Source organism: Rissa tridactyla, chromosome 5 (genome assembly GCF_028500815.1).
Source record: "Rissa tridactyla isolate bRisTri1 chromosome 5, bRisTri1.patW.cur.20221130, whole genome shotgun sequence".
Classification (NCBI taxonomy): Eukaryota; Metazoa; Chordata; class Aves; order Charadriiformes; family Laridae; genus Rissa; species Rissa tridactyla.
The window spans coordinates 73,294,061-73,319,891 of record NC_071470.1 but is presented as its reverse complement, the minus strand read 5'-3'; the positions used below and the strand labels follow the sequence as shown (position 1 = coordinate 73,319,891).

The window sequence follows — 25,831 nt, the reverse complement described above, 5'->3', positions numbered from 1 at the left end:
TCAGAAGGGCTTAAAAAGCATTGCTCTTTGTTGAATTACATACTATTTCATCAGAGTTACATATTAAATGTAGGCTTGAACCCTAAGACTAGCAGAGGCCTTGAAGAGCTCCTAAGATCAGTGCTTGTTAGAGTGAGCTGGTTTGCTTATATTGTACAAGTTGAAGGTGATACAAGGCAAGTTGTAGCTCAAGAACAATTAAACAGAGACGTGTCTCTGCCATTGGCTCTACTTTGCAAGAGCAGGGGAGCAAAACCAGGGAAAATGCCACAGTCCAGTGACTGCAAGGTGTATTGAGCAGTCAGAACTATAGTGGCACATCACTGTGTTTACCATGCCAAAGCATGGAACCTATACTCGGGTATGAACATGCCTTCAAAGGGGTGTCCTGGTTTGAGGTAAGACAGAACCAATTTTCTGTTCAGTAATTTTACTTTTCAGTTAGGCCTCTTCTAACCGCAAGGGGCAAGACACCACTTATTAGTTGATCATTGGGGCAGCTGGTGGAGAGTAGGAGTTAAGACCTGGAAGCTGTTGCCTTTCTTAGATTCCATCTGCTCCTGGTTCCTGACCCCATGCAACCTTTGTGTTATGCTAAATGCTGAATCTGTGCATATGCTGCAGGCTGCTGACCCTTGTTGTAGAGAATATCAGACACACAGAATTAGAAGGAAGTGCTAACTTGGCTTTTTTTCCTCACTTCAGTGTGGAGAAAACTTCTGACAGTATGAGTTATCATTTGTTGTTGTTGTAAAAGATGACTTTTCATAAAGTATGTAAAGAAAGCTTGAGTATTTGATGTGCTTGCACTGGAAAAATCTTTCTTTGTCTGAGGTATTTAAGGTTGAAAACAGAGTTTAGTGTTTTACAGTGAAAAGCTTTTCTGTAAGATTTCACGCTTATGCCTTAGGCAGGGCTAGAAACATTGCAATAACAATTTTACCCATGCTATTTTGGAGAAAAAAAAAAAAGGAAAGCAATTATGCATTAAAAAAGAAAAAGGGTAAACATACCAAAACCTCTTTTAATATTCACTTGGAGGAGGAGTAGTTTTGTTTGGTTTTGGGGGGATGGGGAAAGGAACACTGTTTTATTTTCTAAGCAGGTTTATTCTTCTCCACTTAGCATTGTATCACAGGGAAAAAACAGCAGTATTTGCTAGAGACCTATGGAGGAGTTTAGTATTTTTGTAATTATCTTACAAAGAGTGAAGTGATTCTGCCCAGGAAAGAAGTCACCCTTCTCAAAATATAGACAACTGTAGAACTATAATTGGCTTCAACAGAAGCAGCATTTCTTAGAAAATTTCAGCAGTGTGCTTTCGTTGCAATGGCTTGGAGCTCTCCATTAGTATCCCAGATTACCAGTTAATTGCCTTGTATTGTTATCATTAGATAGCTTTATCCTTACTTGGCAAAATTACGTCCTGACTGTTTCCTTAGCATCTTTGTATAGATTCTACTTTCGTATGAATATATGAAAGTATATTCCAGTTCACTGAATATACCACTCTTTATGTACCTAGTGGTGTTGGGAGGGGTGTGCTCAGTGTATACCCTGCCCCATGATATCTAGGAAACAGAGGCTTTGTCTGAAACTTGATGGTGTCACCATGCTACGCCACAGCAACCTTTCTTCATTTGTGTGTGAGTTTAGCTTATGCATGAACTTTCTGGAAAAAGGAATGATTGGGTGGTCCTCTACCTGTAGGTCTGGAGGCATGATTGTCCTGAGCGAGCAAATGGGACTGGTTCTTTGCTGTGTGTGGGTCCAGATGGAAATTGATGGCAGCACCATATTCTGTTAATGTTCATTCTTCCTTTTGGCCCAATGGCCTCCATCCTGTGTGAATTCTTCACAGCATCAGATATGTTGGTATTAAGTCACTGGTATTGGTATCTCTGTCAAAAGAAAAATTAAACTTCCAGTATCGATGTCTTATTGTGACATCAAAAAATGAATCCTAGTGACTTAGTTGATCTTAGACCACTCCTTTATACGTCTTCAAGGGTGAATGGTCAGTTATATTCAAGTCATACTCGCTAAAAACAGCTAACTGAATGGGAAGGTGAGTGTTACCAGCTGTTGAAAAGTTTCCATATGGCCGCCTTCTGCCAGGAACAAATGGCTGATTGGTGATTTTTTGAGTGGAAAATATTGAAACATAAATGGATGTTGAAAAATTTCTTTCTGATGCCTGTATTTTAAAAATAAGTACAAGTTCTATTTTCCATTAACAAGAACAGCAGCCTCTTTCTTTTCTCCATTAAGGAAAATACCAAGCCAGAATCTTTTGTTGTCTTCATCTGTTCTCTAAAGACCATTTCTGTACTTCTTCCCTTCTTCCAATCCATCCTGTCATGAAGGAGACCTACAGAAGTAGCAGCAGTTGTAACTAAATTACAGTAGTATGGTTTGGGGATCTTCTATATGTTTCTTTTTCTCTCATTTAGCTCTGTTGGGGTTTTCATACTCAAACTCTGCCACACTATCCCTGTACATTCACTACTTAGTAGTTGTCTAGCTGAAGACGACAAACACGCAGACCATGGATCTGAATGTTCCTCTGTTCCATGCACACCTTTGCTTGTCAAGGGAAGAGTTCCTGAGAAGAGCGCAAGAACAAAGTGGGCCAGTTGGGACTATGGCTTGAGCATAAGAATGAGAGATCCTACTTTACACTTGAGATGCACCTGAAGAGATCCTGATGCAGAGCAGGCAATGCTATGTGTGTTTAATATATGGGGCTTAATGTTTAAGCTTGAGTCAAAGGGATTTTTTCAAAATCCCTGTTTAACAAAAAGATCTCAGCAAGGTTTGATAGGGATATTTTCCTTTTGAACATAGATACCCAATTTCAAAGTTGTTTGCCATTGCAAAGGACAATGAAGACAAAATATTTTGAAAAGTTCAGATCAAAGTTAAAGAAGTCCATTTTCTGTTACTTATATTCTGTGACCAAAAACATAAAACCACTAAAATATTATAAAACAAGTACTGCAACATAGCATGACTTTAAATTTGTTTTCTGCTTAATTTTTGTGAAATCTTACTGCCTGCAATTTGGCATTGGAAGAAATGTTCTGTTGGATAATTAATGCATGTGTTCTTAGCCCTGCTTCAGATCTTCAATTAAGTCCAAAACTCTGAACTATCTGGCCTCACCATCTATGCCATCAACTTCTGTTAGTTCTGTGTAGCTGCCGTTTCGGGTGAATGTTTGTCTTTACAGTATTCTCACAATCCTATGACTTAAATGTTCTGGAAGACCTGAATTTAGCTTCCAATGTTTTATGAAATTAATGTAATTTTTAAGAGATTAATGGGATCAGCCTTTCAGTCTTTATCTATGTGCTTTTTTCATTGTTTCTTATTTAAAAATAGGAATTTGTCTTGCAGGAACCGTTTTACAATTGTGTGTGTGATTCAGACTTCTCTTTCTGTTGATTTGGTGTCACATTCCAGTGCCGTCATTCCCCCACTGATAAGTAGTGCAGATCATTATTTTTTTTTTTTTGTATCAACAGATAGATAAAGATGACTTTTTGTCCTGGCTCGAGGTAAAACAGAACCAATTTTCTTTTCAGTAACTTTACATTTCAGCTAAGCCTCTTCTAATTAACTGAACTCACTGAAATTAACAGCATGTTTTTCAGACAGGGTCCACTTCTAGCAGAGTTAAGGCCTGACGTTTATAACTAATACCAAGGCATGGTATGCAGAGAGGCTCCCGTTTGTACTTAATTGCTGTAACAACCAAGGTCGGCTCACTTCGTTGTTTGCCCCATTGGAGGGTTGGAAGTGGAAAAGCCTGCGGGGAGGAGTGGACAGGACAGGTGACCCAAAACCGACCAATGGGGTATTCCATCCCATCTGCATCCTGCTCAGGATAAAAGCTGAGGGATGAAAGGGGTCAGCTCTTCCTCTTCAGTGCTCAGTGTCTGAGGAGGCATCTGTCTGTTTGGCTGCCTTTGATCCCAATCCGTGTGTTCCCGAGTTCAACTCCTGTCTGTTGCCGAGTCTGGTCTGGGACTTTCCCAGTGGCTGCCAGTGACATGATCGTCATCCTGGGAGCTCGATATGGTTTTGTATATATTGTATATATTTAATTATTTTCTTATTAATATTATCATCTTTTCTTTTTGTTATTAGTATTTCATTAAAGTAGTTTAGTTTCTTTTCAACTCATAAGTCTCTTTCTCTCTCGTTCTTTTCTCCCTGAAGGGAGAGGTTGGTGCGAGCATCTGTTGTTCATTTTAGTGGCCAGCCCAAACCACGACACTTGTCTACATGCATTCTGTTATCAGTTGTAGAGAACTTACTATACAAAAGCCGAGAGGTCAAAGCTTTAACACCTGAACTACCTATGGAAGATTTTATGGAAGATAATATTTACCTATTCTAATATTTTTCTTCTTCTGGGGAGGTAAAAGCTTACTTTTGCTAAGTCTGACATACAAGCTTTACCACTGTCAGAATAATCTCAAATAATTTCTGTATTTGTAAATCAGACTTTGAATCCAGAAGACAATACGGCTTCTGAAAGTCTATCTTTTGGGGTTTACTTTATGACCAGTGTATCTGGTCAGCCACTGTCCAAGACAATTACAGAGAAATGGTTGTCTTTTTGCGCTTCTCATTGTTATTCACCAGCAGGATAGTCATCAGAGGGTCACATTAAAGTTCATTCAATCAAAGCTGTGGCAGTAGCAATAGTCCGCCTCGGGTCAGTTCCATCTCTTGAGGTTTGTAGGGCACTACCTGAAGTTATTTGCGTAATTTTATGTAGCGTTCGCGCCTTGATGCTTTGTAGCAAGGATTTCAAAGGCAGCAAATCTGTATCTAGTGTTCTACCCCAATGACAATCTGGTTATCCTTCCCTCTGCTGTGTTATTGTAACCATCTGTATGTATCCTGTGGTATCTTCTAAGTTCGTTTTCACTTAGCTGTAATCTGTGTATAATGCGTATTGTTATCTTATGTTAGTGGTTATAATTAGGTTTTGTATTTCTCTGTTCATGTGGCTATTTGTTTATGTACTTGCAATAGTCATGGGAACCTCTGCCTTTTTACTTTAGAGATAATCTTTAAAAATACTCCCTTGTGCTGCAATAGATGTTTAAGTTGCGATGAGGTAAATTGCAGACAAGAATTTTCTACTTTTTTCCATTGAGAGTAAAGGGACCCTGGGTAACCCATACCTATATCTAAATTGGTTAGTTTGCATGAATCCCAACTATGTCTTGACTTGTTTTATCTGTACATAGTATAGATGGGCATATATATATATCTGTGTGCACACAGATAGATAGATAGTTGTATATTAAGCCCAAATCAGTTCTTTTACTTCCATTCCAGTATCATTTGCAGAGAATTTTATGAGGCTATTTTACTAAAATAGTCTTAATTTCTAATGTATGAGTAAGTTTTTTATATGATGTACACTCCTAGATATTCTGAAGAAGAGGTACCTAAGAGGTATGTTTGCAGTCTTGAGGGGGAACAAAAGGCATGAAAACTCACAGCCGTGAAGAATGTTTTCATTAGGAATAGATGAAGTCTATATATTGATAATTATTCCTCTCAAAGCCAAATTTCTAAACCTAAGCTGACATTTTGGCATCAAACCTTATATGCAAATGAGATGATAATCTAGTTGTAATTTCTGGGGTATTTCTATTTAGGTGATGCTAAAGAGATTGTGAAACGTTCTTATTCTTGGAAGGGGTGTTATCTTATTTAAAATACTATAAATGGAAATGTATATTACACAAACTGGTTCAAAAAAAATCATAATTTTATATATCTTAATGGGAATTATTAAAACGGTAGAAATATAAGGTACCATTTCATGGAGGAAAACATCTGAGAAAATAAATAGGAAAGCAAAATAGTAAATAAAAAAGCAAAAGCAACAAAAAAGTATCATTGACCATTAGAGGAATGAACTTGCAAATCAAAAGACACAACTAAAGAGCATTCAAGAATGAAGAAAAGACATTTCAGAAAATTTTAAGCAGGGAAAATTCAGACAGTGTTCTCAAATGGCCAAGATTAGATAAAAATGGAGAAGAAACAAATACTAGGTAAACCTTTTGAAAACTGCAGACATGATTAGGTGATAGCAGGATTGGTTCAGAAGACAGAATAAAGTTCTTATGGTGTTGTGCAACGCACTGGAGAGTTTATCAAGATGTTTGGAAGTCAAAGAACTTAGTCATGACAACAGACAGAATGAGAGATTTGTATTACTTCCTATTGGACCATACCTAACTTGTCACTTTTAATTTTGAGACAAAACATACTAGAGATAAGGCTGAGGAAACACTCTCTTGTGTGGTTTAGTGATCCATTCAGCATACTTCTTTGGTAATTGCGGCTGTTTGTTCCAAACAATGCAAATGGCTCACATATGTGATAGAATTTACAGTTTAGAAATTAGTCCTCTTTGAAAGTTTGATTTTCGCCAATTCTTCCTGCAGGTAATAGTAATAAAATAAATAAATAAAATTTAACTGCATCTTTTGATCGAAGTGTTTTGCTATGATATCACAGTTTTGAAACAAGAAAAGATCTGGGCTTTGAGAGAGATCTTACCTGTGTTGAAATCGGGTATTTTTCCCAGTTGATTTCTGTGTGGTGCTCCATACCCAGGAGTAAGAGGGTTGGGTTTTTTTTTTCTTTTGCACCTTTTCTCTCTTTGTTGAGCAAAGCTTACAAATTGCAGAACTGCCGAAAGCAAAGCAGTTCTGTGCACACATCTAGCTTAACCAAACAGTCTCTTACCTGCTGCAAGACTTGTGGTTCTTAACTCCTTCTTTACCCAACTACGTGAAAATTCTTTCAAGAACTGGCTGTTTATCTTACATTCATTTAACGGCCACAAACGCAGTAAGGACTCACCCAAACTGCAGTGGAATTTTAACTTATTATTCCCGCTCGCATCTGATTTGAGCAGAGTTTGGCAAGAAAATTCATTTAGTTTAGCCAGCAATAAATTTAGCGGTGAAACATACAGGTTCATACTGTACTCTATTATCTCATAGATACTTCAGCATCATGTAGGGAATATATATTTCAAATCCCCCTTAGGGAGAAGCGGTATGGTAAGAGTTGTCAGGTAAGTTTTAGGTCTTTACTCCAAGTTAATACAGTTTTGGAATAATCAAAAGAGGATTTTTTGTGGATTTCTTTTTAAAAGGCGCTTTTCTGTGTGAAATAACTCTGTAGAAGCTCTCATTCTGTAATTTTAAATTGTGAATAATATGTTTGTTGATAATTTTGTAATGCAACTTAGACTTGGGACTTGCAGTGTTTTTATGAATTTTATGGATAGTGTGTGTTCGTTTAGCTGTCTGAGATTATGATAAAGAGTGGGAACTGAATGTGTTTTTTCTTCAGATCATAAACGAGATCTCTGAGTCTCCCCTGCTTTCCACCCTTGATCTGAGAGCAATACCTTGGTGAACTGTCTTTTTAAGGGCAAGATGTGAGACTTGGACAATTAATTTGTCCTTAATTTCTAAGAGTGACTGTTAGTAAAAATGGAAATGTACATGAAAACTCAAAGCCTTTGTTTTTGAACTACTAAAATGGTATGAATTAATGGATTGTGTTTGCTGAGTGTTTTGTTTGGTTCTTTATCTCCATCACTGCAGTTGCTATCTTAGACCTGTTTTGAAAGGTCTCAGTGGCTCAGGCAAATTGCAACAGTTTTAAAACTTATTTTAGCAAAACCACAATAAATTGCTCTCACTTCTGTATGCAAAACCAAATTTCCATTCAATAAAACATGGGTAAGTTTTTGATTCTGCCTAATTTGTGAGGCTATAATTTTCCCCTTATTGCATTCCTTTGAATGGACATGTAAGAAAACTTGGTGGTACTTGAGTGGTGGAAATATACAGCAATAACCATATAATGAAAATGAAGAACTATTTATATGTAAGATAGATGTATATTGCTGTAATATGTAAGATTTCTGAAAGCTGATGATAATCTAATATTTTTGTTGTAATTTTTGTTTTTAAAGGGCACTATGAGGAGGTGTACGATAACCAACTTAACTTGGCCTACTGTTTCAATGACCCTGAGGAAAAATGGTTAAGTAATTACTTCTATGAGCAATGCTTTAACACCGCTCAACTAGTAAAAATTGATGGTGGGAAGAGAGAAGCACAAGCGCATGCGAATATGGGCCTCATCCATGAAGAACAAGGTAAGTCGCTGAGATCAAAAAGCTACATGGTATCAGCACTGAGACAGTCATATTTGGCAATTTGTATTTCATCACAAGGCACAGTATTTCAATGTAAAATTAATTTGCAACCATAACCTAAAAGAAGTTTTATAACTGTTGCAATTTTAATTTTTGGAGCAGCAAATAGAAAGACAAAGTCTGTAATTATTCACAGACCTGTTTCCTCTTTTGACATTCCATCTGCAGTTGAAAGTACTCAGTCATGAAAAACAAAACACAAGTTTAAAGGAAGCATTTGTTTAGCACAAAGGTTCTTTGGATTTGACCTTATTTCCTTTTGCTTCTTTTTGACAAGACACTGGTAATGCTGCCTCAGGCCACAGGTGTTTGAGTAGGATGGCAGTTGTAGTTGCCGAAACTGGGTCGATTTAAATGAGGTATGGGCATGTACTTCAGTTTAATCCTGCCTCCAATTTACACTCAGATAAAACAGCCTGTATTTTTGTGTTCTTTTAAAAAAAATACCTTCTGGTTCTCCTGCCTGAAAATGACACCTGTTTGTTTGTATGTGACTGCCACATTGGCGTTTGTCTTCAGATTTATACCTTACCACAAGCACCATTTCTCCATTCATGTATCTGTATTGTCAAAGTGTGAGTCTCTGAAATTAGAAAAGATATTAATAGAAGTAACTAGAATTATAGAACAGCCCAGGCTGGACGGGACCTCGAAAGATCGTTTGGCCCAACCTCTAATGGGAAAGGGAGCCTAGATGAGATTATTTTAGCACCTTGTCCAATTGCAACTTGAAAACCTCCAACGATGGGGACTCTACCGCATCCCTGGGGAGGATTTTCCAGTGAACAATTGTTCTCACTGTAAAAGATGTTACTTCTTTATATCAAGATGAACGTTATTTCTATATTTAAAAACATACGTTACCTCTCATGGTGGAGGGGTTTGTGCGTGCGTGTAGCATTCTGTGTATAAAAAAGGTGTTTTCCTGTTTGTATAAAATCCTTTCATGTTTTGGGAAGACAAGCAATGAGTGAGCCTCAAGTAACTGAATAAAACCTATCTTCCGGTTCTAATTCCCAAGCGTGCTGGATGCCTAAGCATTGCTTCAAATATGTGCGATTCGAATAGTCGTTATGTTTTTGGTTTTAAGTTTGACTTTGTGGGTTGAAACCATTCCAATTTTGAGCTCAGCTTGTGGCTGGTTTCTCAAATAGAATGGCTCCTCTCAGGAAAAAAAAGAAGATTCACAGAAATTGAAATATTTTGTGGAAATAGTGTAATTCCAGTAAATGTGTGACAGAATCGATGTGTTTTGAAAGATGACCTAATTTCCCAGCAAAAATCTGGTCATAAAACCAGCAGCTGTTTTTTTTGTGGTGTTTTTTTTTTTTAATTGAAGGGTTATTGTCCTGGTTTTCCCCATGTTTTTTTAAAGCTGAAATATCACACCTTTTTCACTATTTCCTCATATTTTTCTAGACTGCTGGACATTCACACTGTTTTCCTCTGAACTGTTGTCATATCTTTCTTGCCTAAACTTGACTTCATCACAATGATCAATAAAATGGAAGGATTACTTTTCTTACAAGTTGTATTTTTATTTGTGTTTTCAGGTAGAACATCTACTTTTTTTTTCCACCATAAATTCCATACTCATATTTAGTTCATGGTCTTCGGTAATCTCTAAATTCTTTTCTGAAAAACTGTTAAATAGCTATTCTGTTCCCCATTCTGGGATCACCAGTTAGTTCTGCCTAATGCAATATGTTGCTTTCTCTTTGCACTGAGTAGCGTCCTGTGTTTGTGGCACTTACTAGAAATTGTCAAGGTTGTTTTGAATTCTGAAGCTGTCCTTCAACATGCTTTCTCTTCTTCCTAATTTGGTATCACTTGAACATTTTAAAAGCCTTTTTCTATCCTGTAATTCAGATCCTTAATGACAATACTAAGTAGTAAGCCGGACCTGTGACAGGCATCTGTGGAACCTCACTGAGTACCTTTTTCCATACTGTCAGTGAACTACTGATAACCAATGTCTATATAGGACTTCCTAACCAATTTGAACTTAATTAACAGCAGTTGCAGGTGAACTGTGCTTCCCCAATGCTTTACAAGACAGTTATATGACAGTGAGAAATAACTTACTAACTTAAATAGAAGATTGGTTAATGATATTCACTCTTGATGTATTAGTGTTGGCTGTAATATTTTCATGTTTTCTCTAAATGCTTAGGAATAATGTGTCTGACTATTTATTCCAGTATTTTTCCAGGAACTAAAGTTAAGCTAAGTCCAGTTTCCCAGTAAATAAGATAGCACTTGCTTAAAGCCCAGCCAGTCACAAGCAAGTAATTTTCATTTAGAGTGAAAAATGCTTAATTAGGTTATCTGTCTGATGCTCAACAGAATAAAATGATTGAAGTTGCTGGATATTTTTTTTGCAGCCTTAACCTGGTCCTTCAGTTACTAAAAAATAAAACTATAAGAAGGTGCCTAAAAGCGAGCATCCCTATCTATTTGTAGCTTCAAAGGCTCGTACTGAGTGTGACTCTCTGCTGTTATTGAACCACTGCCTAAAAGCAATTTTAACAGTTCCTACTTTTATGATGTGTTAAGCAGAAGTTGTTGAATACTTAAGTGTCTTTAAGCCCATTACAAAAGCACATAAGTAAAGTTACGAAATACACTTTGAGATGCTCTGAGGAGGGGAAATTTCATTTTCTTGCAGTAAAATATTAGAAACCTCTATAAGAGAGGCTTCTTATTAATATTGGTAAGGAGATATAAAGCAAGGTGTATTTTCACTGCCCAGGGTAAAGCTCTACTGAATCTGTAGGGTCTATCTCTTTCAAATATTTTATTTCCATAGAGAGAGGTGGAAAAATGAAGAAGCTGAGAGAGTAAGTGTAGGATTTGCTTTGAGAAACCGCTGAGAAAAAGGCAGCAAATGTATTCCATGCACTTTTTATTTTCAGCAGGTGAAAAATTAAATCACAAGTTCTGATTGCACAAAACGTGTAAGATCAGATGTTTAGTTGGCATTGTATGAGTATTAATGATGTTTTAAGTAAAATTCTAAACGTGCTGACAAATATGGCTTGAAATTAAATGGTCTTTTTCTGTTCAGTTATTTATAATGCTGTAATATAATTTGTTTGTGGACTGAGTGAGTCAGATGCCCACTTCCTATGGGGATGTATACATGTACGCAGGAGTAGGTACACATTTATAGATATGTATGTGTGCATTAATATATATATAGGAATATGTATGTGTACCTATATAAATACAGGGATGTGTAATGATGCCTGACACATCATACTTTCATCTGATTTAAATCATCATATCTATATTAACTGCATTGATTAATAGTGTAGCCAGGAAGACAGGAGAATTTACAAGAAGAATTTAGCCTTACAGACACTCGTATGTATCCTTTTAGATGTAAATATCTTGTGCCAGTTCTTTTCAGTTCTCTCACCCGATAGTGTATTTTTGATTACTTGTGCACGGATGCTTTCTATTTATATGCTTAGGACTGATTGCTTGGGAGTATAAAGTTGAACATATACTTGTAAAGATCGTTGTTTGCCTTGGAAGCAAATCAATACATTTGCTGGGTAATTTTTGTGTAATCAAATTTAAAGTTCTTTGACTTTCAGCCTGGTCCCTGTCCTAAAGGCTGGATATAATCCAATCATTGTTAATCTTCAAAGCTAAATATTTGCGGTGTTGGCAGTGTAGACTTCAGTCATGATATTTGGATGCAGGCGATTAGTGTCTGTCAGTACATAGTGCTTGTCAGCACATAAGGGAAAGAAAACAAAAATAACAGAGTAGCCTGCTACAGACACAAATGGAACATTCTACTTGGAGCAGGCATGATTTTAGTTGCAGTTCTTTGCAGAATGAGATTTTTAACCACCTCTTTAAAAAAACTCTGCTTGTAAAATAAGGTCTCTGTTTACAAGTTACCCAAATGACATGTTACTCATTGATTATTGTAAGAGTGTTCAGGTTATGTTCCTGTTCATTTGGCTGTACTCACCCCATAGTTAGCCTTTCCTGAAGGGGCTGATATTAAATTGTTTTATTAGTTTGGTTACTAGCCATTTTCTCATATAGCTATTAAACATGTCGATGTCACTTTGTACACAGTGAAAAAGCAGTGTCATATTTTAATATTTTTTTCTCGCATTAAACCCAGTGTTACTTGTCATCCAAGTGAGCACAGGCATTGTGATGGAATCTCAGTTAAGAAAAACTCATTTAAAAAATATTTTTGCTTCTAAAAACACATTCAAAGCACAGGAATAATGTCAATCATTATAAATGTGTGCATTTCTCTGCATATCAGAGACTAAGACGACTATCATAGTCTGTGATAGTTCTATTATATTAGTGTGAATTCTGCTGAAGTTAATTGTGAACTTCAGACTTACACTGTTGTATCTTGCAGAAGAAGCATGGTGAGTGTACCAATAAGCATAATGGCTAGTGCTAGTTTGTGTAAGCTCTTACACTGCTAGCACTTATCATAACAATATTTGAGTGCTTTCTGTTTTGTATTAAATGGTTAACATCTATCATGCGTGAAATGATGTAGACCTTAACTATATACATTCCAAAGTTTCAGATAACTTATGTCAGTAACAAAAACGGTACAGGAGAAACAAGGAATTTGTATGTGTAGGAGCTATTTGCTTCAAGTAGGTAATAAGAAAATTAGGTACAATATATTTCTATATTATTCAAAAGCATAATAAAACCAGATATCTGAAAGTGTACCTGTTCTAAGAGCAGCCATCAAGGCCATTGCAAGGAATACAGGTGTGTGTATATACATACGCATCTATATACAAACGTATATATATGTACACACACACTCAAATATAGCCTGTGCTTTAAAGCCAGTACTTCAGATACCAACCTTTCAATCTTAGTTGAGAGAATCTTAAAGATGACTAATTAACATATTTGATGGTGTTTTTCTAACACAGATGCATGACTGTTCTTTCCTTAAGGCACACCCTTACAAAAAGATAGGTTAGTGGCCCATTGTGTGGGGGACAGTGGAGCAGGAAGAGTGATATGGAGAACTCTGTAGGAAACAACGAAAGCATCATCACTACAATCTTACTACAAATATCTGTCCTCCCACCCTTGAACGGTGCAAGTATCCCAAAGCTTACCTTTTGGATGTTAGCAGCAAAGGTAGACATTCACAGGCCATGGTTGCTTTCCCACATGAGTAAATTAAGGGGTGCACGGGGATGTCCATGTGCATTGGAGAACAGGTTAGTGCTAAAATGGTGGTAATAATACTGCACATGCTTTTGGCTTGTGCTAATTTGGACTTTCTTGCCCTGCAATTATTCATGGGCACAGTTTGCTAATTAGGAGTGTTGCAGGGACTTTTCCTAACAGGCAGTTTGCAAGCAGCTGGGCTGTTCTGAAGGATAACAGAGTTTACTATGTTAAACACATGTTTCCATACTTGTTGGTTGCAGTGCTTGGAAACATTCTGGATACGTTTAAATAACTAGTTTTGAGAAAGTATATAAGTATTACGGTAGAGTCCAATGAATAAAACTTGCACAACAAATTCCAAATGTAAATCGGCGCATGCCAGAAACTGCATATCCCCTGGTATGACATTTGTGAGATGTATGAAAATTATGCCATTAATCTCTATGCAGTGGTGACTTTGAATTAGTCATCAGATTTATATTCTGCTAGCACGTAAAGATCGACAAAAGTGGAGGTAATACTTTTTCTGAAATGCTTACAGACCGGAAAAACTAAAGGCAGGCAGAACTAGTAAGAGAAAGGAACAGAGTGCAAAGCAAATATCCATGTTAGATATGGCAGTGCTGATTCCTATAACATGCAGCTAATCCATAAACTCAAGTTTGTGTGTCTTTGTGTGTTTTTTAGATTGCAAGTCTTAAAGAATTCCTGATCAAGGTCACCTTAGTTCTTTCTAAAATAAACTTAGACCTTTCAAAAAGTCTGCTGTATTCTGCAAATTAGTGGAGGGTTTTTAAGCACTCAGTCTTAATCCTGTTCTGCCTTGATTATAAGCAATGTTAAACACCTGTTGCTTTTCAGTCAGAGCAACGTTATCCCAGAGTTGATCACTTCTGATCCCTCTGCACCTACTGCAAAAATATTAGTAAATTGGACCTATTTTTTGAGAAAGGTATAATTATTCTATCCGTAATCATGGGTAAAATACAGTATTTCATAGAACTTGATGTAGACTTTTCTGGATGAAAGGCCTACTGAACACAAGGGAGTTGTAAATAAATTTAATTAATTTGTTGGGGAAAAAAACCCTATAGAGTTCTTACAGATTTTGAAAACCTGGATTAAGACTGAGAAGTAGGATTATACTTATTGTTTTACCATACCGTTGAAATTAAAGTTTTATATCAAGGGAATATAGAAGTTGGTGGAAAAATTCCTATTGAGTCTGATGGGCATTTGATTCAAGCTTCTGAAGCTTAATTATTAATTATTAGATCCATTTGGTAAGCAAAAACTTAAAGGCAGTTCACAATATCATCTTTTTGTTCTGGAACATATAAAGTCTAAACTGATTATGTTCTTGTTCTTAGCAGCTCCTATTTAATCCATTGCTAAGAAATTGGTGATTTTGTATTTTGAACTATTTATGGCAAGTGTTTTTCAATTAAAAGCTGTAATGTATAAATAATTGAGGGAAACTCAGCATAGATTCTTGAGTATCTATGCAGAGGAAATATGCACGTTTAAGCAGAATTTCCAGAATTGGTTTGCCTTCTGGCAGAAATCATTTATATTCAGATATAAAAAAAGAGAATGTTAATATTGCAAAATGAAGTACTAAAAAGGTTTAGAAAGGCAAAAGTTAAAATTGCTTATGAAATTTCCTGTGCTTTTGTGTGTGCACATTTTGTGAAATTACATAAATATGTAGTGTCTTTTGCTAGGAGATTCCTAAGTATAACCAGAATAACATTCACCTATTGGATGGATGGCCCGCATACACCTTCTACATTGACAAACTTTATATTGTTATCTGTGTTGCAAGTCTGCCAAGTCTGCCTAAATGGGAAATTCTCATTGTGCTGTATAATGTAGAAATGAAAAGTGCTGCTTTACAATCCAATTGAAAAATTAGAAACAGCTGGTAAATAAAACAAACCAGTGGGACATTTGTGAAGAGTGATAAATTTCTTCCCTACTACCCGTAGAGTGCAGAACTGTTACTGATAACAGTATTGCTGCATTTGAACTATCCAACCTGCCTATTTAATGTTACATTTTTAACACAAGGCATCTAGAGGTCTCCATATTGTTGTATTCACAAGCGCAGGTCAGACACTGGAAGAAAGCAACCTAAACTGGATCCCATTTCTCCTTCAGGAGCAAAAGCAACTCAAATTACTAGCTAATACCTACCTTTCTGGTTTCATCCATCCTTGTGTCTGTATTAGAGATTTCTTTTGTAAGCAACTTCTTTTGGTTTAAAATGATACCCAGATAAGTTTCTGATTATTTTTTTTTTATAAAAGGTGAGCCTCATAATTTCCTTTCTCTTTATTTTTATAATGGGATTTTTCGTAGTGTGTGCCAAAAAAGAGAAAAGACAATTAAAGACATAAATGCCTATGTAATTGTTTTTCATAGGAAGCCTGAGTGCCAGTCAAAATATGGCAGTGATCTAAAGGGGAGTTGCAGTTCTAGAGATTTAGAGGATATGTGTCCTTTGAGGCAGGACCCACTGTTTTGTTCTGGGTTTATACAATACCATTTCCTGTATGTGTCTATAAGACTTGTGCTTGGTGAGGTTCAGTGTGTGCTGTGATAAATTGAAAGCTATATGTGAACGTGCTGCTGACTGGTCAGTGCGTAGTTGCTGGCTGGCTGAGCAGCGTGCTGCCCTCTAGAATACGTACAGCATTCTGCCTCTCTTTCTCTCTGTTTGGAGCTTCGATCAATGCCTATTCTCAAGCTACTAACGTTCTTAAAAGTGGTGAGAACTTATTGTCCTATGGACTTCTTGCCACTTCTCACCAAATTTGGTTGAAGTTCACTCCAAAAGTAGTTGGGGGAACAGGATGATCACATAGGCTTGTTTCCTTTGGAGACTAACTTAAAAATATCTTTTTGTACAGTTCATCATTTGGAATAAACATGTAGTGTGTTTCATATGATTATTTTAATTTTCCTTTATGTAACAGACGGTATCTAGTAGTGACCAAATATCATTGATTTATCATGATATCCCCCACTGTGTATCCCAGATTGCAAACTTCTAAGATTTATACCTAGCTGTGGTTATTTATTCCAAACAACTCTTTCAGAAAAAGGAGTGTAGGAATAGGTCAGACCTGAAAACTTACTTATGTGTCTCCAAATTCTATATCTTTGTCTCCATACACCTGTTGCTAAATTTTGTCTTTAAGGTCATGCCAGAGACCTATACTTAAAAAGAGCTTCCACATCAGGGACTTTAGAGACAGAAAGAAGCCTTTCCTTAATGGGACACGCAATTCTGCATATCCAGTTTGACCATTTAAAACACTCTGGTCATTGATTGAGTCATTGGGCTAACTCTTGTTATTCTGCAGTTACACTATTTCACAAAGCAGTTATACTGGGGTTTCTGTGGTTGCTTAAGAATTGAATACATAAGTTAGCTGGGGAAAACTTGATTGTAAAGCATAGTTTAAAAAGTTTAAGCAGCAAATTGTTAGGAGATAAAATCTTCAGGCACGATGCTTTTCTCTGTCAGTCAGTGGCAGACAGAAGCAGCCATAAAGCCAGATAGATTCTTGGGGAGGACAGATTTAAAAGGTTTATTAAATAATTGAGCTCATCCTCATGCAAGTGCAGAATGAGGTTCTCCAATAAATTACACCTTATTATTACAGGGTTGTTACCACTATTGAACTATCAGGTACTGTTTTGAACTGATGTTATAGAAATTAGGTATGTTTCTCAGCTCAAATTAGTATACTCTTAAGAAATTCTGAAAGAAGCTTCTGAGCATGCAACGTGAAAGCAAAAAGGACCTGTTAGGTTCATGAAAAATATTCTTCGTGTAATAATTTTTTATTCTTACTTTTTAAAAGATGTTGGTAGGCAATGAAGATGTTTTGAATAAAAGAACTCGGGAAGAATTCTGCAGGGCTCTTATTTTCACTTCTGAAAATAAATACTGTGAAAATGAAAAACTTTCTTCATGCTTTTCCTACAGTTTATTTAAATCAAGGTTTATTATTAAGCACATGGAAGTAATAATATTCTTTACACTAGGAAAAAGTAAGCAGGCTTGCCAAAAGCCTCCTTAATCCCTTCACCTTCACTGCCACTTTTCTAGCCTAATTCTTCAAATGGAGAATCTTTCAGTTCTGTTATAAGGAGAAGCTCTTCAAAGTATTCATGGCAATGCAATAGTGCTAATTCTAAACTTTGTTCTAAAACAAATTTTCAAGGAAAATTTGCATTTTCCTTAAAAGTTTTTGACCTATGCGGAGGGGGAAAAAAAAATCTTAAATTAGTTTCTGTTCTTAGGTTTTTGATGATTGTAAAGTTCACTTTCAAATGCATTGTAAAATTACTGAAAAAGTATTGCTGCTGTTTACACTGAACTATGAAAGATATTGTATCAGAAATACTTAAACAAAACATTTCATGTACACTTGAATATAATGTGTAGCACTCAAGTGAATTGATTGTATACAAACTGTAAGAATTGTATTCTTTCTTAATGTTTTTGGTATCAAATGTTGCTCTGTTTGCTTTATGTGCGTGTTCGTAAGATTATGACATTTAATGAAGAGATCTTCTTAAAGTATTGATAGCCATGAGTAAATTACACTATGTTTGATCTGTGTTAAAGATTCAAAGTCCAAGGTCTTTGAATAGAACTTAGAATAAAAATGTAATTAGGTTACATCCCTAAAGTCTGATATATCTTTAAACAAGACTGCAAATGAAACTTTATTAAAACTTCAAATGAATTATTTCTTTGCTTTTTTAAATTCTTTTTCCCTCACTTCTCTTTCATGTCTATTACTGACATTGCTGCTTGTATTTTACCTGTCTCTTTCTGAGTATTTTAATTATTTACTGCTTAATGAGTAGTACTGAGAAGAAGCTTCATTCAAAGCTGCCTGCTCACTAACAGGTTTTTTTTTTTTTTTTTTTTTGATTCAAAGCTTTGTAAGGTCTTGGACTGCTTCAGCTGAACTGGCAGTTGTCATCATAAACTTTCCTGGAGGCAGTGTTTCCTTTTAGTAATTGATAAAGGAGGTACTGTTTCCAGAGGTGCCCTCTCAGTGGGACTGAGAGCTGATGGGGTTGCACGGCCTCAGCCATTATCAACAATGTGTAGAAGTCATAGGTAAAACAAATATTATGAAGCTACTAATAGAAATATTTCTTGCTCTTCTGAGGATCATAGGATAATTCAAGTTGGAAGGGACCTCAGCAGGTCATTAGTCCAACCTGCTACTCGAAGCATTCTTCTGAAGTAGATTATCTGTACAACAGACAGTGCTGGAGCATTGCACCTGATACTAAACTTATAGTTGGAAGCTGTGAAAAGTAAGGGGAATGGGGTAGAGTCTGAATAAAATGTAATAACTACAAAAAAATTATTTAAACTGAGGCCAGCATTTGATGTGAGTTAGTTTCACTAAATTACTTTTTTTTTTTTGCTAATCTGCTTCAGTGTCACTTTCTGTATTTAAAAGATATAATGATCGTATTACTCTTTGAGATGAAATAATAATATAATGTGTCTTCATTTAGTTCTATTGAGCTAAAAAAACCCCTCAAGCCCTGAAAAACAGAACTGCAAAGCATGTGCCATTCTGCACTATTCATCGGTGCATTTTCACCTCCCATCCCTCTCTGCATTTGGATATCTGCCTGTAAACACTGCAATGTTTGTGAAACCTGAAGTGTGAGCATCCCACTGAGCGTGGGCCTGCTCTTATTCAGAGCCTGGAGCCTTACATTGTGAGCTTCCTGAATACATTTTGCATCTTAGGTAGCCTTTGCATATAGAAAGCCCTTTGATGCTTTACAAACATGAAAGAAGAAGGTTTGAATGTTACCGTGAAGCAAGAATTCCAGTCTCTTTAAAATGAGTGTGTTGTCATTCAGCTACTGTTTGACATTGTTTGCAATGCTCTCCTCTAGATTAAAATTGACGTGTATCAAAAAGTATTGGTTTATATATAATCAAACAAATCAGAAGAAGGCATCTGACAAGGGTTGCTTTCATAAAATATGTTAACCTAGAAAGATAATGGAATTTTAATTGTAAGCCAAAATTTTCTGTGTTAGTTCATTTGAATATGAATGTAGGACAGACAAGTTAGTGCCATTTTCTTATGGGACCTGTTCAGTTGTCAGGCTTTTTCTGTGAAGTTGGATGCTGATCTAGGAAAAGTACATTTTTTTTTATTCTATTTTGCATGTGGGCCAAAGGGTGCTAAACCAGTTTGTACCATTACAGTATTGCAGAGCCTTCAGAAATTCTAGATTCTACCTCAGACCTAAACTACTGTGAAAAGGCCTGAAATATGAACATTTTTTTCCGCAGTTAAGCATAAAGCAAAGGGAAAAATTGGTGATACAATGTAGTTCAGGTAGGAAGACAGTAATTACAGCTAAGTTTGTAAGTTTCAGAATTATGGGTTACACTTAGTAGGAAATCACTCTTTAATTAATTATATGTCCATACATTGTGTTTTGTACCACTCTTTGTAAAGTATATGTGAGGTCTGCGTGCATATAGTTTTGGGAAAATCATGTTTAAGTGACACCAGATGCTCTTTGTAGAGCTACTCTGAGTAGTTGCAATCGATTTAGAGTAGGTGTGTGTCTCTTAGAGAAAATCTGAGAGATCTTATGTAGAGGCTGAAGCAAGTTAAGAAGGCGTGGAACTAACCCAGAATTTTCAGGGTACAGGGGCTGCTGCAGTAGCTGGAAGAAAGGCAAGAGGAAGATATTTGTTCCAGTCTCCTCTACAACAGTGCCTGTTCCTCCTGTACTTATTCTTGGTGCTTTCTTGTAAGAACAAGAAGTTTTTCTCAAAGTAGATCCTCTTCTGGTAATGTGCTCTTCAGTTAATTACAGGGTTTTTTCCCTCTTGCTGGTCCACAGTAAGCTATCCCCAAAGCAGCTGTCATTTCAGCTGCCTATGAGAAACCCTTCCTCCTTTGCTGTTCAGAAGTGTTGGCAGCTGCAGGGGAAGGGATTAGAGAGCAGACAGGCAAGCAACCAGAGTAACTAGTATTATCCCTAGCTTGTGAGGTGTCTTTCAAAGAACCCATTAAGCAGCATCTTCTAGAGCGTTTTTATTATCATAATGTGTTAATGATGCACTGTAACAGACTGTGAACGGTCCAACTGTGGGTGCTAAAACATGCACTGCCCTCTAGGTTTGTATAAGTATATTTTGAGTATTTGAGCTTTAAGGCAAGTAATTTAGGTCCTAGGAGGACGAGACTACGTATGATCTAATGCTTACTGGATTCCTACGGTTATGTCTTTCTTTTTGAAGAACAGATACTTGATTAACTAATGTCAGCAGAAATAATATATCATTCTCTAAACTGCAATACCAAGGATTAGCCTAGCAGTTCTTGACCTAGACAAGGGAATGTAAAATGCCATCTTTTTGCACTGCAATTTCAGTCCACCAATGCCATATCTCAGGTTGTGTGATGCTCAACTTTCCTTTTTATCTCCATCTTTCTCCTTTATGTCCGGAAGCCTTCTACCTCTGAGGCATGCTTTCAGTTGACCTCGAGCAGCTTAGGCTCTAGGGAGAGATCTACTGGTATATTGTCAAATCGGGAAATTGTCAGAATACCCTATGATGAGCCGGCATGTTCATTACAATATTCTTGTGAACTTTTTATGTCATTTTGCTAAAACTCCTGGTGGAGTCTTTATGAAAAATATTGTCAGCTCTTGTAGAGTGAGTGAAAGTAATTTCTTTATCCTTTAACTTAAAAATACTTGTCTTGATTGTTGTCTGATGATTGGTTGTGGTTTAGAGGAATCTTGTAGAGTTATGGTTTTATCTTAAATCTCTTCCACAATATTTGTCTTGCTTTTGCAGACGGCACGTAAACTCAGGTTCTTGCATCTGAGATCAGTCACAGTGATGTGATTCTGTACAATTCATTTTACCTCAGGAGTCCAGGGTGGTTCAAATATTTGCTGAATGAGAACCTTGTTTTATGATTCTTGTGAGCTTTTTGTTCCACCTCCCAACACATCTCTGTTAAAGACTTATAACAACCTCTGTAAATAGTGACACACATTGGAAACTGTGACAGATTCTTAACTATTTCAGTGTGAATAGTTCTACCATGATTATCATAATTGAACATATAGGAAGCTAAAAATAATACAAATAGTTCAAGCAGTTAAACTGAAATGTAAGCCTATATCTTTTAAAATAGTATTAACAATTTTCTTTTTTTTGCTACTATTAACTCTTGCTTCAAGAGATTTTTGTGTTCATGTTGCACAGTGAAATAACAAAAGATATCCTAGTTCTAAATTAAAATATACTGTAATATACATAAAGCTTTACTGTTCCTTTAGGTTGTTGTTTTAAGCTAAAGTGGAATATTTTCTAAAGTCCTCAATAACTGTTTACAATTTAGAATTAAATGTGCTTTCTGCTTATACTAGTACTGCTGAAGTAATATACTTAACAGACCTGTCACTTTTTGGTTGGTGCAATTGTTTCTGTGGCATTGTTTTCATTGGTAAATGTATGAGCTGATAGAAAAGGAAATCGTTAGGTGCTCTCAGTATTGCTGAGGCATGGAGCTAGAACAGGTCAGTCACTGCATTTTGCAGATTGTGACATTTTAAATTACCTGTATACTACTGGAAGCAATCTGTGGACCTAATTAACATCTCACCTAATTAATGTCATGTCTGTATATAGAGAATTCTAGATAGTTTTGCACTACCTTTATTTGTTAAATACCACATTATTCAAATTTGCTATCCTTAATTTCAGTATTGAAAACTTCAGATTTGTGTGCTGTTTTCTTAAGTGGGAGTAACTTCTTTTTTTTTTTGTCTCCTTCAAGTAATCAATGCACTGCTGAATGAGTTCATTTTAATGCACTCAATCATGCCTCTAATGTTTGTAGCTTACGGGCGCAAGCATCAGTAATGCAGGAATGTTATATGGCTTTAGTTTGGGCCATTTCATAAAATATTCATGGAATCAAAAATGTGCATCAAAATAGCGGCTGGGAGAATTACATTTATGTGCCTGCTTTTATGGCAGCTTCACATTTAAACCCATTTGTGTTAATATCTAGTCAATCTTTCTACTTAAAAAAAAAAAAAAGGCAAAATAGTAGTCTCCCTATATACCCCTTTTGGTTTGATATCTATTTTGATATAACAAATGTATACTTTCGGAGTGGGTCTTAGGAAAGGGAATTATAAAGGAAGTTTTAGACAATGTAAGAACGTTTCTTTTCAGTATTTACAAAATTACATTGAATTCTTTTGCTTGAATGAATAGATTTATTTTTTTGACTTTAAGCAACTCAGTGAAAGCTGTAGCACAAATCTTTGTGCGTATGTATGTAGCTCCCATGAAAATAAGAGTAATTTCTAATATTTGATACTGTTAGGGGCAGAGCAGTGTCTTATATAATTGTTTAAAACTGATTCTTTACTCCTAAAATTATATTGGGGTAATGTTTGCCTCCCATATTTAAGATTAAACTCTTGCTGATAAGGTTTCTTTTGTTATGCCCTGGGCTTCATTAAGCTATAATGTTTTAGTAGTGGTTGTTTATATGTCGTAATAGTTACGTTTCTGTTTTTTGATTCCTTTATAAACAGAGAAGAGATATCAGAGATTCTCAAACTCCACTTAGTATCCACTGGGCTAATTTCTGCATGGCAGCGGGAAAGAAATATGCAATTGCTGTTAATGTTGCCAACTGAAAATAGCTATACAGCTTTGTGTAACATTTTCCAAATAGATTTTTCAAGTATAGATTTCCTAGAAACACCTTCTGGATTTTCTCTTTGAATTGCTGGAGATATAAAAGATGCGTTTCTACAAACTATTCTAAGTGATTTTGCTACTCATTGTTTTTCCTCTCATTTTGCTTTCTTTTTCTCTCTTCTTTTTTTTTCCTTCTTTTTTTCCTTCTTATCTTTCAGTTGATGATAAAACTAATTTAAAACTCTGCCTTGTCGCTGCTTAGGTGAGATAAAAATATGCTTACTCAGAAATGTTCTGTAATTAGTTTATAACTTTCTCTTAATGCTTTTCAAGATTTTCAGACAGCATCTACCAATACCTGTGCCTAACAGTTGCAGTAGTTCAATGTTTAAAAATTGGAATGCACTGGCCAGATCAATTCCAACTGAACTGACTCATGACAGTGAATAAACTTGCCACCCCTGGAAACATTATTTTTCTACAACGTTTGAGGTTCACATAAACATTATGGATTAAAGAAATAGGCTGATATGTCATTTGCTAATGAGAACAAGGGATTTCAGATTATTTTGATGGAAAAATGAATTTCAAAGTCTAAAACACTTTTACCTTCCATGAATTTGAGAGGTCTTCAAATAGCCAGCATTACTTGAAAGTCTTCAATAGGCAAATTCCCAGCCATGTAAGGGCTTCCAGGTCAGGGATTACATCTCTCCCTCCTTTAGGAAACCAGCAGGTATTTTATTTATTTTTCCTTGGCATCTTCTTTTTGATATTTCTGTGAGCAGATTGTATTACTTCTTACTTCATATTCTTTCTTGGTAGTTCAGTGAAGTCTAATTTAGTTCCATTTGAATACTACTAAAAAGATTATGTTGCTGTTGTATTTTGAAGTTTGATGTAGATGGATTGTTTCTAAAGAGGTTTCACTGAGATCTGGCAAAAAGGATGTCAGGTCACAGCTCTTATGGTTAGGTCAACTCTTAAGAACTATGGGGTACATGGAATATATGAGTTCAATTTCTAGTCTGACAGAAACTTTCTCCAGGGGATACTGCAAGTGAGGAAGCATGGGTAAGAATTACCATACCTGATAGTTCTAACAATCTCAACAATTGTTTAGTTCTGAAGGTTACATGTATTATTTACCTAAATGATGTGTCCCGTTAAGAGATTGTTACAGAGTCTTGGGAGAAACTCAGATAATGTGTTCAGCCTCAGATTACATACCCAGGTGATACTGTTCTTTTGTTTGCTGCTTCCCATTCTCACTAGAAGTTTTTGAGTTACACGTGAATCAAACTCTGTTATTCTAAAGAATCTGTTACACATGTAGTGAAAGTAGATCATTTAAATGTATGGCAATACCCTTTCAGAAGGATAATCAGTTGATTAATAAACTTTGAGGAGAATTCCAAGGAGGAGTTTGTATGTGTTTATGAGCATCCAATTGGATAAAATGCCAGATCTGGCAACTAACATTACATTTCAACTCAACTTTCCATCATTCGTGTCAAAGCCAACACCAGCTTCTTCAGTTAATATCTTAAATCTGCAGTTAGCAACCTGGATAACTGGAATTCTGTTGACTTCTGAGTTGGACTTTCCCTAAGAAGTTAGCTGGACTGGGTAGGCAGAAACCCAAGTTCAAATTGGAGGCCTCTAGAATGGATGGAAGTTTTCATCTGGGTTTAGCAAGTCTATATCTCTATTTCCTGATATATGTACTGTCAGTGAATGATTAAACAGCTTGTACTGGTCATGATAATTTCACTTTGCACTGCTGTTTGTTCAGCCTGATGTCAAGTATGTAATATTTTGGAAAGTACATATAGATCTTTTCCTGTCTGTTTACGGGATCTGGTAGCTACTCTGACAGTAAGATTTTTTTTTTTCCAGTGCTGTGGGCCATCTCTCCGATACCTGTCCCTAGCTAGAGAGGAGCTGCATAAAGCTTGTTGTCTTCTCTTTCACCTGACACTTCACTCTTCAGCACTTTGTGTTGTGTCCTCTGGGACTCTTACATGAATCCTAGGTTGTAGAGCCTTAAAATGCTTTGTCTGTGAAACTCATTTGATTAGTTGCGTTTTTGAAAGAGAGGTTTCTTGTGCTTGCCAAGTTTAGTTGAAATCATTTTAACCATCAGTGAAGCTTAATATGAAAACATTTAATTCTAATAAAGATTAGAGTTAGTTTTATATTGCAAAGTTGAAAGCATGGTTATACAAGGATAAAGTATGCAAAAGACAAATCTAAATTAAGTTAATAAGCTCTTCATAGCTGTTCTGCTGCCTCTAGGTTGGCTGGAGGCCTGGGGAACTAGCCTTGTTTTCTCTCAGAACGCTTAAAGGTCCTTCTCTCAGCTTCTCTCCCTCCTTTCCTGCATTTGGGAAACACCTTTTCTCCTTCCTGGTTCTTTTCATAATTTGAATGCAGTACCGTAAAAACGATCTGCAAAACAGTAATTGTTCCTTATAAATCATGTTTCAGAAGAGGTGTTAAACTGCAAATACATCTAAACAAACTTAGTTTATGGTTTATTACACACACGCATGCTTACTTATGAAGGAAGAGTCACATTCCCAGTTCTCCCTGTTATAGAATATTCT

General features: G+C 36.1%; 1 protein-coding gene across 1 annotated transcript in view; it reads left to right on the top strand.

The window, feature by feature from the left end:
• TTC29 (tetratricopeptide repeat domain 29) overlaps nucleotides 1-25,831 on the top strand; it is a 209,624-nt gene that overhangs the window by 102,647 nt on the left and 81,146 nt on the right. Inside the window, exon 5 of the mRNA XM_054203188.1 lies at nucleotides 8,033-8,218. Within this exon, the coding sequence (XP_054059163.1) occupies nucleotides 8,033-8,218 (186 nt within the window). The remainder of the gene's footprint in view (nucleotides 1-8,032; nucleotides 8,219-25,831) is intronic.